We start from the raw sequence: 18,221 nt of genomic DNA, 5'->3' as shown, positions 1-18,221 counted from the left end.
TTCTTATGATGCAACTTTAGAAGGTCAGCAAGTCAACTATCTAACACCCCATATAACCTCTCAAATACAGAATATTTGCACCAGCAAGGAAATTATAAAAACATATAAATTATACTCAGGGGCTTGATTAAAAGGCTATCCATGTACAGGCAGACGCCTTTCACCTCAGGAAGCACGCTCACACACAAAAACAACCCTACACAGAAGCCGTGACGTCCTCGCATGTTACACGGCCAACTGCACACTTACAAATGCCATTCTCTGGTGGGTGAACTGAAAATACATATATATTACAAAAAGGTCTGTGAAGACACGGGGGAGTGGAATGAGCTGTGGTGAGGGCAGAGCCGCAGCGGGCTCTCCAGACCATCGCTGACCTGCCCGTCTCCGGCAGCTGCCAGGCACCCCTGCCGACAAGCCAGAACCTCAGAAAGACAAGATGGTCTTGTTGATGATCTCCACGGACTCCCGGACCTCATCCTCCTTGATCACAAGCGGAGGCGCAAGCCTTATGATGTCGCCGTGGGTGGGCTTGGCCAGAAGTCCATTATCTCGAAGACGCAGACACACCTTCCAAGCATCATAATCTAAAAAAAAAGAATGGTCACATGTAAATGCTGACCAAAGATAGATGGATAGGGCCTCCCTGGCAGGCAAGGGGTTAAGTCTCAGCGCTATCAAGCGATCTCCAGCCACTGTGGCGTGAGTTCAATCCCCGGCCAGGGAGCTACCCACGTGGCGCCGCAGACCTCTCCTGCCTTCCCACTGCTCCCCTCAGCAGCATTTTTCAGTAGATCCTCCTGTTCTGCTCCCCACTCTGTCTCTGCTGAATCCTCTCACCCTCCACACCTCTGGCCTACACCCCAGCTGTTATATGCATAAATAAATAAATAAAAAGTTTCAGTTTATTAAAAAAAAAAAGATGCTAGATGGTTAACATGCCCTGGCAGTACGTGTGGCCAGGGCTGCCCAGAGACAGGGAATTCCGAAGCACCTACTCAAGAAGGCAGCTCTGCAATCTGGGTGGAAATACCATGGGCTCCAACAGCCCCAACTCTTGAATTCCCACAGAATGTATGAAACTACCAACACAAACCCCGTATGTTCCCAGTGCTCTCAGCAGCAGTATTTACAGCAGCCTCAATGTCCACCGCCCGCTGCTGCATCAAGAAGATGCGCTACGTGTGCGCCGCGGAGTACTATGGAGCCGTAAGAAAGGACGAAATACAATCATTTTCACCAAAACAGAGAGAACTGTGAGAACTATGCACAGCCCAGTCAGCCAGAGTGGAAAAAAACAAACACCGAACATTCACCGAGCAGACAATTCAACCACAAGAGCGCTTCAGGGCACTAACGGACATCAAAACACACCCGAGGGCTCTGAGGTAAAGGGTAGAAGGAAAGGGACAAGGGGACATGCGGGACTGTGGTGGGAAAAGATAGAAATAAAAATAATCTTAATTCAGGTAAAAATAAATAACTGATTTATGGAAAGATGCTATGGAAAGAAAACCACAGTCCAGAATGAAAGGAACGCCAGGGGCCGTGAGGGGTTCAAACACCAGTGAGGGTGTGTTCCGGAAAGAGCGCAGCATCTCGTGGCCAGCGCTGCCCCCGAGTGCGAGCCGAGACGGCTGCGTGGCGAGCTCGCCCTGAGATCACTCCCATGAGTGACTCAGCACAGGCACACGGCACGGCGGAAAGGGATAACTGCACGCAGGCTTTGTTCATCTTAAATAGATGCAAAAAAAGACCAAGCAAAAGAAGTGTGTGCTTGGGCTACTACAGCCAACCAAGAGCGTGGGTCTGAGGTAGAAGAGCTGGCATAGACTGGACAGTGGGCACAGACACATGCACGTGGACTTGCTTCCTGAGCTCAGGGGACTAGACTCTTGTTCATTTTTTTAAACTCAGAATGCTTTTTTACCAGAGTCATGTAGAAGTTACAGTGCCTTTATGCCTGTATCAACAGCACCTGTGAGGGGTGAGCTGCCTGGGAGATAAGGCAGCCTTCCCAGAAGTCCCAGCACAGGGCCAGGAGGACAGGCCACCACGCACGGTCTCCCCTCCGAGCACGCCGCTGCGCTGCCATCAGGATCAGCAAAAGAGCCGCCGCCACGTGCCCAGGCCACGGCATCAGAATCTCTAGAGTGAGACTAAGTTTGGGTTCATCTTGCCACAACTGCTCCAGAAGTAAGTCTAAAAGCCAAGCTCCCCAGGTAATTCTCAAACACCACTTGAAAAGAATGGATTATCACAAGAAAATCCAACCAGAACTAAGGACTCCCCAGGACGGAGGAAAGCCTCGCACCAGTTATCTCTTCCGTCACTGTGGGCTCCCGTCGTCATGACGACTGCGCCCACCACCTCTCCTGACACACCAGGTACCCAGGTCAAGGAAGCAGGGAGCAGAGAGGAGAATGACTAGGACAACATCTGTGCAGATTTCCTCACGAGCTGACCTGGAATCTCCAAGTCCCGCATCACCGATCCTGGGCAAAACACCCAATGAGTTACAAGGAACGAACAGCTCAGATTAGTAAAATGTGCCTTCGTGTGGGAAAAAACTGAACTTAAGATCCTTAAGAAATCCTAACACCCTGCCTACGACTCAGTCACCAGAAGGGCGGTGGAGAGCCTCAGAGAGGTCCCCAGCTCAAAAGAACAGGGTCACGTTAAGACCAAAACAACTCAACTTTCATTTCTACTTTTCAAAGCCTGGAAAACCTTAATTTCTAATTAAAAATACACTAGCTCACAGAGCCTCGCTTCAGTCACAAACCGCCTCAAAGCGGTCCCCAGCTAGAGGGACGACAGCAAGTGTGTCAGCTCATCCTGTGAAACAGCAGCCGGGTGAGGTCTCCGTACCTTTGGTTTGCCTGATAACAATAGCGTTCAGCAATCCTTTTCCTCTCACAGCTGTCACGATATCAGACGGCAGTTTCATCAGTTCATTTCTCAAGATGACGCCCATCTTGTCTGAGTTTTCACACAGGTTTTCTTCTTCCAAAACCTACATTTAAAAGAGAAGTCACACAAATGTTAAGAGTCCTAGCTTACGTTGTGCTTTGGAGGGGATTGCAGACTGTAAGCAAAATTACAGGGTCACATTAAGACCAGAACAACTCAACTTTCATTTTTACTTTTCAAAGCCTGGAAAACTTTTAATTAAAAATACCCCAGCTCACCGAGCCTCGCTTCAGTCACAAACCCATTATCAATCTAATTCTATGGCAAAATAAGGACAACCATTTGCTTAATGCAACGCAGCACTATCAAGATATCCACAGCCACTGCAGCACAAGTTTGGTCCCCGGCCAAGAAGCTGGCCCACATGGCACAGGAGACCTCTCCTGTCGCACCCACTGCTCCCCTCAGCAGTGTATTTCAGTAGATCGGCCTGTTCTGCTCCCCACTGTCTCTGGTGAATCCTCTCATCCCCCCACATCCCTAACTTGCACCCCAGCTCTTGTATGCATAAATAAATCTTTAAAAAATAAATAAAAGTTAATATAGAAGTGTTTACTTTTTTCCTTAGTTTCCTTCAAGCTTACATAATACTTTGTGTTGCTGGTAGGCGCTTCATGAGTAAGTCTAAAAGCATCCAAATCCATCCTAAAAAAGAAAACCACGTGCTACACCCGAGGCCTGATGGGCCTGGTCAGAACAAGGGTTCTGAGGCCCGCAGGCTCCCTCCTGGGGCATGCCTTGCCCTAGACTCTCCTCTGTACTTCATGCTCTCCTTTCTCATCACACCGGCAGGCTCATGGTAAACAGTTCCTTGGACACCTGCAAGGGCAGAAACCAGGGGTGCTAATCAGCAGTTACCTCCAGGGCAGCGATGGCAACCCGGCAGCCAAGGGGGTTGCCACCATATGTTGAGCCGTGCTCCCCGGGCTTGATGGTCAGCATCACCTCGTCATCACACAGCACTGCAGACACCTGGGAGACAGAGAGCTCAGTGCCAGCCGGGCCGCCTAGTCTTCACGCACCAGTGACAAGTACTTATGACACTGATATCAAACAGAAAGCTTCAACAAATGAGAGCTACACATGCGCCGCTGAGTGACCTGCACAAAGCTAGTGAGCCCCCCGCGGTCACTCGACGGCACAGAGCAGTGCTGCTTTTAGAACTGAAAGAGGAAAGCAGCCCTGCGATGACCACGCTGAGGACGCTCCAGCCTCCGCAGGGAAGCGCCCGACGGCTAAACAACGCTCTGCGTTGCACCCGGGGCCCTTGGACTCAGCGCCCATCACTGGCTCTGGATAGGAATCTCCAGCAGAGAACTACAGCAAACCACTGCTTTTCTCCAGTCTCTACGTTAATTGGTCATGTTTTCAAGCAATGAGTGATGCTTTGTTTCTGAACAATGCAGAAAAGCACAGGGGTCTACACAACAATTTTTAACAAAAAGTGTTTCCATGCAAAACAAAATCCATGGCAAATTCCAAACCACAATTCGTCAGTTAAAATTAAGTTGACCTCTGAAGTGTTTCTATTAAACACAGTTCAGGTAACCTACAGCCCACGAGATAAAACCAAGCCATCAGAAAAGTATTAACCTTGGCCAAGGTCAAGTGATGGAAAATGCCCCCATGCTTTATCTCACACCAACAGGGAGCGGGAAGGAGCAGACACTCCACTTACGGGGTACAGGCCTCCAGAAAGCGCCTTTCCGAGGAGGACGATGTCAGGTCTGACATTCTCATGATCCACCGTCAGCCACCTGCCAGTCCTGGCCAAGCCTGTCTGTACTTCATCAGCAATAAACAGGACCTGTAGGGAAATGGCAGTAATTGTCATTTTTGTTTCCACGGGGAAAAACAGTCATCCTCATTTTACTTTCTCACACAAGTTGGTTCTTCTGACATTCCCTCAGATTTATAAGCCACTCTAAACTGCCCACATGGCTTCAGCAGCAGCCAGTGAAAGTCCTGCAGACACGCCAGCCAATTCCTATGTCAGGCCCTCCCTGGGGGCCTAATGCCCAGCTCTGTGTTGTGCAAGGCACTAAGGCAATGGCCAGGGGCCAAAGGGAGCTTGGAATATGTGCTCTGGAAACAAAGTGAATTCACTTCTTTATTCCACAAACATTTACCTCTTATTAAATATTTTAACATGGTGGGAAGAGGGGAGGAGAATCTAAATTCAAGCGCAGAAGGATGCAACCAAGGGTATCCCTTTGGGAAGGATGGGCGCACAGAGCCAGGAGACAGGAAGGCGAGGCAGCTCGGACAAGAGCTGCCCATGTCCAGAGCCAGCAAGATGCCGGCTTCCGGGACAGAAGAGCGCAGTGCTCAAGCGCTGAGAGCGATGTCTCCCTCTAGTGGCCAGGGGAGGGACTCTCTGAGTGTATCCTATGGAGACCCTAAGGGCTGCAGGGGGAAGTGTGGACCTGGTGCCGGGTGCAGAGCTCTCGAACGCCCATCAGGTAGCCTGGATCTGGAACAACAACACCCGCTTCACCTTGAATTGGTTCTACCATGAAGGCAGCGACGTCTGGATCCTGAAGAACACGCTACCAAAAGAATATGGATATGTTTTAGTAACTCCCTCTCTACAAGGGAGTAGAAACCTAAAAAACCTAGGTTTTTAGAAACCTAAAAATCACACAGTGCACTTATTTTCCTGTTAGAGCAAGTATGCAAATCAAGTTTGCATATAAACTTACAATGACTTCAGAGTATGACATTTCTGACACTCAATTAGCAGAACCTCCAAATACTTCCGCTACTCTCGCCTACATTTTCTGATATGGAGTAATGCTTACTCTATAAAAAAACCTTTTTTTAAAAGCTGTTTTAAGTGACTCTCTTTTACAAGTCTTCCACTTGATAAATTTTAAAAGGCTAGTGCAAACTGCAAAATTTCATCTAACAAGGTAACTAAACTAGCAATGTCGCAGGCTAACATTTACAAAGACCACACCTCGGAATTGGCTAGTTGACATATGAGGGTGAGGTCACAGATGCAATGCAGCCATGCTGGGGCCAACCACTGCAGAGAAAACCTGGCCTTGTTGAGCTAAGGTGGCTTTTCTTGGAGTCACGTAGCTTATTTTTGAGCCATACATTTACCAGATGCGTACTCTATTTACTCTAAGCTAAAGCACCACGAGCCGGGGCGGGGTTGGAGGGCGGTACCTCAAGGGCAGGCAGGTCGTTATATGGGATGATTTCGAAACCTGGCATGAATGGTCCAAAGCCATCATAACTGGCTGGGTCTGTGGAACTGGAGATGGCAGACATTGTTCTACCCCAGAAGTTTCCAGCTAGAAAGGAGAGCAAATAAAGTGATGATTTCAAACACCCATAATTTAACATATCCTCCCCCCCCCCCAAAAAAAAAACCTTAGAAAGTTTGATTTTTCAAAAAAGCAAGAGATTGCTTTTAGAGAGCTTCCAGGGAACTCTCATTTGCGCAAACAAAATCTGACATTAAACACCATGGCTCCCTGCCCACCACAGCCTGGCCTGGACTCGCTGCCGCGGGTTCTTCTCTACTGAGCCTCCTGAGCGGGAGAGCCCCCAGGGATGGACACTCCTCTCAAATCTCAGTAATCCCAAACTCTGACAAGCCAGGTGTTCTGGATACGACACAACCATGGCCATGATGAGAGTGTATCCCTTCATAGACAACCAGCCATTTACCTGCGCAAAGTTCAATGCTGTTGGGTGACTATTCTACAGAAGGAATTTTAAATTTCATTTGGAGAAAACAGCCTCAGGAAGTCCAAATGCTTTCGATTTTGCTTTTCTTGGTGGGATAACCCTTTATGTGCTCAGTGACAGGCACCTGGCTTTGTTCAGGTGCTGCACCTCCCCCTGCAGTGACCTTTAGGGCTAACCGTCCCTAGGTCTGGCTGGGCAACCAGCGCGCAGGGGGAGAACAGCAAAACCCTACATACCTGCTGCACCTCCCCCCGCAGTGATCTTTAGGAATGGCTGGGCAAGGGGGGGGGGGGGGGGAAGAACAGCATAACACCCTGAAGCAGAGGAAGTTCAGCAGCGGAAGTTCCCTGAAAAGGCAGAAGCTTATCAAAAGATAACGACCACCAAGAACCACTACAAGAATGCTAAAAATCTTATCCTGTCTTTCTAGAACTACAAACTTTAATCCCTTATTTGTCTTTCTAAACTTCCTTCTTTCTTCTAAAATGGTCATTGCTTGTTATAATTACACTCAGATTTTCACTCTTGAAGTGTGTCTGTTTGTCATTTCTTTCACCGACGCCCTGACCACCCTGCACGCTTCTCTCAACCCTGAGGTGGCCTCATCGTCTACTGCTGTGCTGGTCCGCGGCATTCAGGAACATCTGGCCCACTGTTTATTGCACTAATTGGTCTGATTGAAAGGCGGCTGCCCAGAGCACCGCCCTAGTGCTGGGGTAGGAATGGCGACCGTGTCTGCAAGTCCCCACCTCGAGGAGCAGGAAGACACCTAAACCAAAGTGAAGCAAACGCTGATCCTTTCAATTGGGTCCAATTCAAGGAGGGGAGAAACTGGGGAGCGCTGGCTTTATGAGGGCTCGCCCTTTTTCTTAATCTTCCCACCACGCCTGCCAGGCAGCCATCTCATCCAGGGCACTGAATGACTGGTATTTTGGCTCCACAGTCTCTAACCACTACCCTCACTCACAAAGTCTCCCTCAGCTAAGTAATCTCCACTTGACTTGTCCACAAGCAAAGACACACTGTCTTGGCGAGGCCCAGACCAGGAGCCAACCTGCCTCTTCCTCTCTGCCAGCAGCCTCAGCCTCCACAGCCTGCAGGTATAAATCATGCAGTTGAAGACAGTCTTCTGTCTCTCCGGCCCTCGGACTAACCCAGCTTCTTTCACTACGCAGGTGAAAACATCTCTACACCTTCAGCTAAGGAGCAAGACTGCATAGAGTCTAGAAAAATGAAAATCAGAGATGTCATTTTGGTTTGCAAAAGACAGTTATGTTTCCCTTCAGCTAAGGCACCAGATTCCCAAGACAGCAGGTCCCAGAGCTGTGCAGAGGATTTCTTCTATGCAAACGCTGCCTGTCACCCCAGCACCAACTATGGCCGGCAGTCGATGGACTCTGCAGGCTACTGTGGGGCTTGTAATTTAACTTCATGTATTCACAAGGCAGAATATTTACTGATTTCAACCATCACAAGAATGAGTTTTGACCATATGCAATGACACACTTATATGTACTTTGTTTTTAAAAATTAAAGTTTTTTTTTAAAAGACAGAACCTATCCATTGAAGGTCATCATAAGGATTCCAAACGTCAGATTTTATTACTGTCATTAACTGCCATTTTCCCAATCAGTATTCAAGTCACTGCTCTCAGCCATTTTCAGAAATAAAGCTAAGGCAAACTCAGCGCTCGTCTTCCAAACCTCTAGGAACGCATACGAACAACAGTGAATATCGAGGTCCGAGCTCCGAGCTCCACCCAGGACGGGCACCCCCTGACATGGCCAGTCCAAGGACAAGAACGCCCCCCAGGAAGGCCATCCAACTCATCAGAAAACAGCTATGGCAAATCAAATAGGGGCTCCCTGGTGGCGTAAAGGGTCAAGACTCAACCTATGAAAGGTGTCTGCAGCCACTGCAGCACGAGTTCAATCCCCGGCCTTGCCAGGGAACAACCCACATGGCGCAGCAGACCTCTCCTGGCTCATGCGCTGCTCCCCTCAGCAGTGCACTTTGGTCAATCTGCTTGTTCTGTTCCCCACTCTGTCTCTGGTGACTCCTCTCACCCCCCCACACCTCTGGCCTGTACCCCAGTTCTTGTATGCATAAATATATTTAAATCTTTAAAAAAAAAAAAAGAAAAATCAGATAAGTAGATGAAAAATAAATGACACGGTCACTCACTTTAGGGAGAGAGAAATAGGACATTATTTCCAAGAGAAAAATTCTATATCTAAAGAGATACTTGGAGGGCCTCCCCGGTGGCGCAGCGGTTGAGCACTGGGTTGCGAAGCTGCCCGCAGCCTCTGCAGCGCCGGTTCGATCCCCGGCTGCTCCCCGGCCACCGGAGGAGGGTCCCCCATGGCGCGCAGACCTCTCCTGCCGCCCGCTGCTCCCCTCAGCAAGTGTACCTCGGTCCTTCTGCCTGCTCTGCTCCCCGCTCTGGCTCTGGTGAATTCTCTCACCCTCCCGCGCTTCTGACTGTACCCAGTGCTTGTATCAATAAATAAATAAATATTTTTAAAAAATAAATAAAAAAATAAAGAGATACTTGGAAATGAACCCAAGAAAAGTTACTCATAAATTCCTGTGAAACATTCAGCAACCACCAGAAGTATTTCAGTAAAACAGTAAATGACACGTGTATCTGATTCCTGCTGGACTTCACACACCTGCAAAAACGATCTTCGCTTTGTACTTCTGAATGCCCTTCACAGTGTAGCCCCAGCGGCGCGCCAGTTTGCAGGCGGTCTCTCCAGCCTCCACTCCTGCCAAGAGCGTATTTTTAGGTTTTAAAAAATGTTTTCGATTATCAGAAACTAATAAGGTTACATTCTTGGGTAATGATATCATTTAACCAAAAAGGGAAGAATTTACCTGTATTCATAGGGAGGACTTTGTGGTAGTTGAAGAGCTTGGTGACGTACTCCTCGTACTCGCCCAGCACATCGTTGTAGAAAGCCCGCGACGTCAGGGTCAGCTTGTCTGCCTGGCTTTTCAGAGCACTCACGATCTTCGGGTGACAGTGCCCTTGGTTGACAGCACTATAAGCACTCAGGAAGTCGAAATATTTTCTACCTTCTACATCCCATACGTAAATACCTAACAGGCAAAGAAAATAATATTAGAAAATTATTAAAATGCAAAGTTCAAAGGTTAAGATTGCTAGCGAGTCCTCTAAATACCTGCACATGAACCTCTAAGACAGAAATCGGCCAAAGCATGTTTTAGCTTAAGCACAATAAACTCTGGATCATGAGGAATGATTTGTATCTGACCAATCTTCAAATTACACATAAGAAAAGCATAACTTAAAGGTTTTCTAAACACTTAAAGTGTTCTCCTAGAACACTTGTTCTCCAACAAGAATTGGAATTTAAAGTTATACATAACATAAAATCATGATTACTTGACAGTGACAGAGATTCATAGTGGCGCTGTCACAACAAACATCCGAGATGTGCCCAGCAGCTGCTGGATCACCGCTCCACAGGAGAGCAGAAATTTACTGACACCCGCCCCACATGCTGCACCATGAGTATACTACCCAAGTCCCAGAAGGCACAAAAGGACACAAATTGTCCTATTTCATCTATAAACTAGAGTAAGTGACTCCACTGAGACAAAGCAGGTGGGGAAGGGGCATGAAGGAAGAGGGAGCAACTGTTTACTGTGTTTCCTTTGGAGACTATGAGAAAGTTCTGGCACTGGGCCTCGCTAGTGGCACAAGGGGTTAAGTCTCAGCACCATGAAGCTATCAGTACCATAAAGCCACTGCAGAATGAGTTCGATCCCAGGCCAGCATGCTGACCCACTTGGCACAGCAGACCTCCCTTGTCCCGCCCGCTGCACCCCTCAACAGTGTATTTCAGTAGATCTGCCTGTTCTGCTCCCCACTCTGTCTCGGTGAACCTTCTCAAACATACACCCCCTACACTCTGGCCTACACCCCAGCTCTTGTATGCATAAATAAATAAAAATAAATCTTTAAAAAAAAAAACGTAAGGGAGTCTTTACATCTAACTTTTGCCAAGTGCCTAACACACTGAAGATGCCCTCACTCATGATGGCCTAGCATGTGGACTTCGAGAAGCTGCCAAAGCCTCAGACAAGTGCCAAGCCCACCTCCATGTGCTTGCATCCAGCTATGATGAGCCTACGTATGTCAAGGTGGTGGAGGCCCTGTGTGCTGAACATCAAGTCAACTCAATTAAGGTTGGTGACAGCACAACCTTAGGCGGAAAAGAAGGCGAATGGGTAGGCCTCTGGGAAAGTGACAGAAGGGAAGCCCGTAAAAGCGGGTGGTTGCAGTTGTGTGGTAGTTACGGACAGTGGCAAAGAATCTCAGGCCAAGGATGTCATCAAGGAATACTTCAAATGCAAGAAATGAGGAAAAAGCAAAACACAAAGAAAAAGAAAAACACCAAGGTCAAGAAGACAAAGACTGAAGAATGGTTCTGGGTTGAAAACAAACTAAACAGACCTGAGAAGTGAATGCAAGCCACATGCTGAGATTCTCTTCTGCTGCACAGGACAAATGAAGTCTCAACCAGGCCTGCCAAGGAGACCATGGCGCGTGGCTGCATTCACGTCCTGTCCCAGATGATCAGTGTTGATGTTACATGGGAGAAATCCCTTGTGTTGCAGGGAAGACATAACTAAGTATTCAGGATAGAGACAGCACAACGTCTGCAAATGCCACTCAGGGGAAAATGGGGGGTAGGGGGGAGAGACAGAGAGAGAGACATAATAAAGCAAATGCAGTTAACAACTGGGAAATCTGGGTGAAGAGCAAAAGAAAATACTTCGTACAACTGTTACAACTTTGAAGTCTGAAACTGTGCCAAAATGAAAATCAAAGGAAAAAATGAAAGCAGCAGCATCTCTCTGCCTCACCTCCCTGCTGGGAAGGCCCAACAAGACCACAGTTCATCTCTGTTCCCACAGACCCTGACTCCACGAGCACTACAGGCTCAGGAAAAGCTGAATTCACTGTGCAATACACAAATCAAGCACATCTGGAAATATATACACTGAGAAAATATAAAAGCATTTTTACAAAAGGCTGCAAGCAAAAAATGAGGGGAGGGGATTGGATTAATTCAAAATGTACCTTTTCCTCTTTCCAGGGCAACAGGTAGAGGGTGGTAGTTGTGGGCACCATACTTAGATTCACGTTCATAAATGTAATCCGAGGATGGAGGGCCTTGGACTGTTTTTTTAGTAGCAATAGATGCAGCAGACGCCACTGAAGAATGAAATCCTCGGCGGAGCACAGCCACAGTCTGCAAATGCGCCAGTTTGGAAAACATCCTGCCCTCAAGTCGGACACCAGGACCTGGTCAGAGAGGCCCGGAGTGAGACCCTCCCGGGAGACAGCCGCCATCGCGCCAGACCTGCACTTACCCCCACCCTGCAAAAGCAGCAGCACAGTGAGAGGTAAGTGAAACCTGGCGCTGGGAAGCCGGAAGGGGAAGGCCACGGGAGCAGGCAAGCCACATTCACAGGGACCTGCCCCACACTGCACAGCGCAGAATGCACAACAAAAAACCAAGATAAGGGGCTTTCACTATTCAATTACACCCTTAGCTGAGAGTTGACAGTAGGGTTACAATGACTACACATTCACACACACCCCCCCCACCTGTGTATTTTAAGATATTGGGCTGAGAGGACATCAGGGGCAAATGAGCGTCCTGGGGGAAGCAGGCAAGGCTGAGCAAAAGAGGGAGGGGGGAGTCCCACTAGATTGGGCAGGATTTGGTGGGATGTGTGACTTCAGATGGAGGCGGGAGAGGCCCTGCCAGATGGCAGCCTGGGGGAGGGGCAGAGGGGCTGAGAACCACTTTGCATATCAACTCCTGGGGAAATGGAGGTTTGGAGCAGAAAATGAAGTTTAGGGCAGCAAATTCAGATGGAAGGTCTCACAAGGATAAAAGCCAGAGGGGAGGGTAAGGGTGATTAACCAGTTGCTCAACTGGTTATGGAATTTTCCAGGAATCTGAGGTAGGGTCAGAAAGGATTAACAGTTAAGGTCTTTGCCTGTTTGTGTCTATGCTAACGTCTTTAATAAACTGGCCATGTGCAGATGAACGGGAAACTGACAAAATCTTTCTCAAAGGGACCCAAGGACCACATTTATCCACATTCCAACATCTGAACCCCATCAGAGAGAGGTTTGTTTCCACAAAGACAATGGGGCCCATTCTAAAGCAAAAAGAACATGGGTAGAGGTGATACCTCAGATGACAGCCAACTAGAGATGGTAACTTACTCGGTCAGACCCAAAACTGCTTTAAGTCAAAGCCATCATAAATCAGGGCCTCCCTGGTGGCTCAGGGGCTGTCTCAATCAAGCTATTGCCAGCTACTGTGAGGGAGCTGACCCACATGGCACAGCAGAACTCTCCTGTCTCCCCGCTGTTCCCCTCAGCAGTGGATTTCAGGAGATCCACCTGTTCTGCTCCCCACTCTGGCCCCCGCCCCGCACTGCACCTCTGGCCTACACCCCAGTTCTTGTATATATAAATAAAAAATAAATCTTTTTTAAAAATCATAGACCAAAGTGAAAGGCAAAAACTCTAGGGGAAAAAAATGCTTTATGATTTATAACAAGTAGCCTTGGGAGAACTTTCCAGCAAGTTCACCAGATGGAGCACCAAATCACAACTATGGTGAGGCCAGCCGTCGCCCCGCCTGCCAGGGCTTCTCAGAGCTGTGTATCAGGCCGTACGTGAACCATGTGGGCTGAGCTTGGGAAGAAGCTAAGAATGAAAAGGAAAGGGGGAAGTACAGGTAGCGAATCACATCTGGAGAGAAAAATGTTTTTAAAGATAAATTCAAGATGAGCAGAGAGTTGCCAGGAACTAGGGAGACTGAGTACGTCTACACAGTATTTTGTGAAGACTAGTTAACTCGTGTTTCAACGTAACGCCACCCACTGCGGGCTCAAACAGCAGGCGCCCCCCCACACACACACACACTCCAGCCGCCAAATGAGAATGTCCTCCTTGGAGGACTCGGCAAACCCCGTGTGTTCAGGTTCACAAGTATTCGGCAAACCCGGCCCGCTGGCTTGCCAAGCCCACCCGCCGGCCTTTGTAGCCACAGTTCGGACCAGAACACAGATCTGCAACCCGAGATCCCGGGACGATGGTCTTTGGCTTCCCGCAGTTCCCGAGACACCAGCAACTCCTGAAATAGAAGGCAAAGATGGAGCATAAGCACATGTTTTTAAGAAGGGCCTCAACTTCGAAATCTGTGAAATCCATTAGCGTGGAGACAGCTGCTAGCAAGAGCGCCTCACAGAGCGTCCCCAACGTACTCCCGCTAGGCCCAAAACATTGGGTCTCAACTGATTTCCTGGGCTCCTTCTGCTCTGCTTAGTAAGAATGCTCCCTGTGGCCAACTCGAAAAGGAAATACAGTGATTTTATCTCTATTAAGTTCTCAAGGACGTGCAGCGCTGCTCAGAGGTAGAGACACTTTCTGGAAAGAAGAGCACCAGCGGCCCACAAGCGCGCTCCTCCACCCGCACGCCCCCACTCAGTCCCGCTTAAGGCAATTACCAGCCAAAAAAAAAAAAAAGATAAAATCTTGCCCTTGTGGACAACACAGACCTTAGGGGTAGGATTGTACCAAGCGCAGCAAGTCAGCAGGAGAAAGACACCAGTTAAGATTTTGCCTTCAACACACGAAACAAAAACAAACCCTTAGACTTTGACAACAGAATGGCAGGGCGGGAGGGAAAGACGGGTAGAGGGGAGACGGGCTGGTGGGCGCTGGACCCTGGGCGGTGGGGGGGGCGTGGCGCGTGCAGGTGCGGAGAGGACATCCACCTGACACCGCCGGTGTCGCAAGCCGACCATGACCTAGATTTTTTTTTAAAAAAGAGGCGCCATAGGCGCAGCAGCCATGTGAGCACGCGCCCCTCAGTTTTTATTGCTAGTTTATTGCTAGTTTTCTTTCGACACATATTACTTGAAAGGCAACTAGTCAGGTCAGTCGCTGCAGATTTCTCTTCCAAAGACAAAAAAAATCCCAACATGGAGTGACACGCAGGACGCTGGTGGACGAGGAAGAACTCTGGCATCTGAATTAGCAACTTTCTAATGATCCAGGCGCCGCAGGGTGTCTGAGGGTGTAAAACCACATACAGAATGTTCAACTGCAAAAAAAGCCAGAGAATGCTTACATGGAGGGCTCAGCAGAGCTCCCTCGCTTATCTTTCTGGGGTGCTTTCCACATGAGTGATCATGCGTTTCCCTAAAAGTTTTGTGTTTCAGGGGTGTCGGGGCCAAACCTAAAATAAAAAACTGTCTATGATGGCCTTGCTATCAAGGCCTGCCACCCTGCGTCCTCGCTAGAAGCAGGCAGAGAGGCACGACACGAAAAAGAAAAGTGAAAAAAAAAAAAAAAACCTGCAAGTTACCCCCATAGCGTCTTCTAATTAACAGACTAATACGTGTTACAGATGAATCTTTTGAGAATCGCTATGGAAATGGTGGCAAAAAGTGAAAGGGGGGAATTGTTAGGGGGAAAGGATGTCCTGCGCTAATCCCATGCAGGCTTTGTGGACCCCCCCCCCCACTCCAGACAAATCCCGTCACCACCAAAGGGAGGGTGGCTGGGACCTGAGGGTGGAGTTAAGCAGCCAGGTTGGGTATAAAAACCAAACACGTGGGCCTTGGGCTCTCTTGCTCGCTATCGCTCGCCTCCTGGCAGGCAGCCAGCTCTCAGAGCGCCATTTGGGATTCCAGATCGGTGGATGGGGAGGACGCATTTAAAACTTTGTCTCCCACTTTTCTCCCTGAGCTGTACATTTCCTCCTTTCCCCTTCCCTTGTCAATAAACCTTTTATGAACCTTTCGCGTGCGCCTGCGGTACAGCATTGATAAGTCCTTTTAGTGCGTGGGTGAGGACCCACAGTCAGGCACCCCGTTTTGTATCGGGGCTGCCCTATAACAGTTTGGCCCCAGCACAGCTGATTCCCAACAGAAATAAGAAAAAGGTCCATTCCTCCGCCCAGCTCAGGAAATGTTACTAAGGAATGACAACACGTTGGCGCCAACCATCACTAACGCTCTCCTCTGCTTCTCGCCAGGAGCAGGAGACCTTCCTTCCAGCTGGGACAAGCCCTGCTGCCCCCAGGGGCATCACAACCCCCCAGAACCCACTCACTGTATTTTTATTAAGGGACCTTCTGTGTTCAAGTTACTGTGCTTGGCACAAAACAAGAAATATTAGAACAGAATTAAGATGGGCTTAAAATAGCCAACACCAATAGTGCCCTCTTGGAAAGGGGCTGGGAAAAGCAGCAGCAGAACATGGAAAGCCCATGGGCTGGAGACCAGGATGTAAATTCCTGCCGGGGCTCCCTGGAGCACCATCAGGTGGAGAGCTGCCCCCTCCCCGCTGCCCCCTCTGGAATCCTGCTGGGCTCCTTGAAAGGACAGTGCCCCCTCCTGAAAGTTTGCACCCATGGAACCAGGGTGGGAGGTCATGCCTGAAGACCCCAAGCCCTGAAGGTCCCAGGTCAGGAAAGTGCACCTCCCGCACAAGAGCCACCAAACCTAGAGTCTGGCCGCAGATCTCGGTGCCCCAGAGTGACCTTCCCATGCAGCACTCACTAGGGTAACAACGGCCTTCACGAGTCAAGATAATACACACAGTGTGACCAGCCCAGGCTGCTGCCCAACATTCAGCCACCGCCCACCCTCAGGTCCCGGACAGCAGAAATGTGACCCTGTTCTCAGTCACCCACATAAATCATTAACAAAGTCCTTCTTCGGGCCATACGCCAGCCGCGCTGCGGTAGGACATACCCAAGTGGAATTCCCATAAAAGGCTGTGTTTTGAAGGGTTAACTTGGAAGACACTGCGAAGCACTACTCTTGTAAACCACTGTAAAAGTTTCTAGTTACTTAAAATGCCCCACTTGAGGAGTAAATTTGGTTTCACTCTATTTGCCAAATATTTACTTTTCTTGAGGTAACCAACACATTCTGAAAGTTTTGCCAACAGAAGTTTTTTTTTTACTTTTTTTGTGTGTGTTTTTATGTAACCTGGCTAAACACAAGTGCGTCACTGGCAAAAGCTTCCAGTGCTACTACTGAAAAAGGATTGGCTCAACCAGACCACATCCCACACACACCTCCAAAAATTGGTCCATTCATCATTCTTTCACCCCAAGAATTCAGTAAAGGGCATAAAATCTGTACACAAGTAAGTGAATAAAGGCACTGTGAGGAGGAAAGACACATCAGGCGCTGAGGGGGGGAAAGGATGTGTTTCAAGAGTTTTACTGTTTGGGGCCTGCAGGTGGTGCAGGGATGAAAGACGGCGCCATCAGGCCACCCCAGCCACTGCAACATGAGTTCGATCCCGGGCCAGGGAGAAACCCTCAGCAGGGTACCTCAGGAGATCCACCTGTCCTGCTCCCCGCTCTGTCTCTGCTCCCGCACCGCTGGAGGTGCATCAACAAAAAATCCTTTTTAAATAAAGACTTTTACTGTTTAAAGCCACCCTGGGCTTTGGGGGCGGGGCACAGAACTGTCCTGCAAAACTAAAAACCCAAAATTAAGTTTCCTTTAAATCTCATTTCCACGAAGAGCTTCCTTCCAGACCCGCGTCTTTCTCAGGCAGGGCTGGAGGCTCCAAGGGGAACCGGGCAGCCGAATCGGAGAAGCGAACCGCTCATTTCAAACCCGCGAGACGCGGAATTCGGGTCCCCGGGCTGCCCGCGCCAGGGGCCGGCCACACCCCGGACGGGCTCTCTCACGGCGGCTTCCCGCCCGGGCTCCGACCCAGGACCCCAGAGCAGCGCCCCGGGGCTGTCCTCGGCCTGCGCACCTCGCCCCGATCCGTCACGGGGTCGGGGGGGGGGGGGACAGCCCAGGAGCCGGGGTGACCGGGCCGGGCCGAGCCCACGGACCCGAGGACGGGCCGGGCCAGGCAGCCGCGCCGACCCCGCCGAGGCAGCGCAGCTCCGCTAGTGCCGCGCCGGGGACAAAGGCTGGAGGAGGGGCGCGCGGGCGAGGGGCTGGGGGCGCGGGGCGGGGGGCTCGGCCACGGCCCAGAGCTCAGAGCCTCCGCGGGCTCCAGGGGCGCCTCGCGCCCGACAAAAGCCACCATTCTCGGGGGCTGTGGGGTGTCGGGAACGCATGCGCCCCACGGACCCTCCTCGCGAGGGAGCCCGACGGGCCCGGCGCCCCCGACACCGAGGCGGGACGGGCGCAGAGACCCTCCGGGGAGGACCCGGCGCGGGCCCGGTGGGGGGGGGCCGGGGGCTGCAGACGGGGTCACTCGGGCGCGGCCCGGCGGGCTGAGGGGCGGGGGCCCGCGGGGCGGGGGCGGCGCGAGGCCGGGAGCCGGGGCGGGGGGTCGGGGGGGCTTGGAGGCCGCGCGGGGCGGGAGGCCCGCGAGGGCCGGGGCAGCCCGGTTCCGCCCAAGCTGGCAGCGCGAGGTGCCACATCCACAGCCCCCCGCCCGCGGCCCGCCCCCCCCCGCGGCCCGCCCCCCCCGCCCCAGCGGGCCCCGCGCCCGCCA

The 18,221-nt window shown here is 50.4% G+C and overlaps 1 protein-coding gene across 2 annotated transcripts; it reads right to left on the bottom strand.

Moving 5' to 3' along the window:
- Nucleotides 1–426: 426 nt before the first annotated feature.
- OAT (ornithine aminotransferase) lies at nucleotides 427–11,988 on the bottom strand (the record flags this gene model as incomplete). 2 transcript variants are annotated; one of them, XM_084244801.1, is made up of 9 exons in its annotated part: nucleotides 427–587; nucleotides 2,872–3,016; nucleotides 3,832–3,945; nucleotides 4,652–4,780; nucleotides 5,400–5,522; nucleotides 6,148–6,275; nucleotides 9,349–9,444; nucleotides 9,554–9,778; nucleotides 11,790–11,988. In XM_084244801.1, 9 exons carry the CDS (start codon nucleotides 11,986–11,988, stop codon nucleotides 427–429), a joined length of 1,320 nt encoding a protein of 439 aa, XP_084100927.1. The 2 variants fall into 2 exon arrangements, with proteins under 2 accessions (XP_084100927.1, XP_084100928.1); XM_084244802.1 differs by lacking the exons at nucleotides 9,349–9,444; nucleotides 9,554–9,778.
- Nucleotides 11,989–18,221: the final 6,233 nt, after the last annotated feature.

This window comes from Talpa europaea (genome assembly GCF_964194135.1).
Source record: "Talpa europaea genome assembly, chromosome: 10".
Classification (NCBI taxonomy): Eukaryota; Metazoa; Chordata; class Mammalia; order Eulipotyphla; family Talpidae; genus Talpa; species Talpa europaea.
This window is presented reverse-complemented; position numbering and strand designations above follow the sequence as displayed.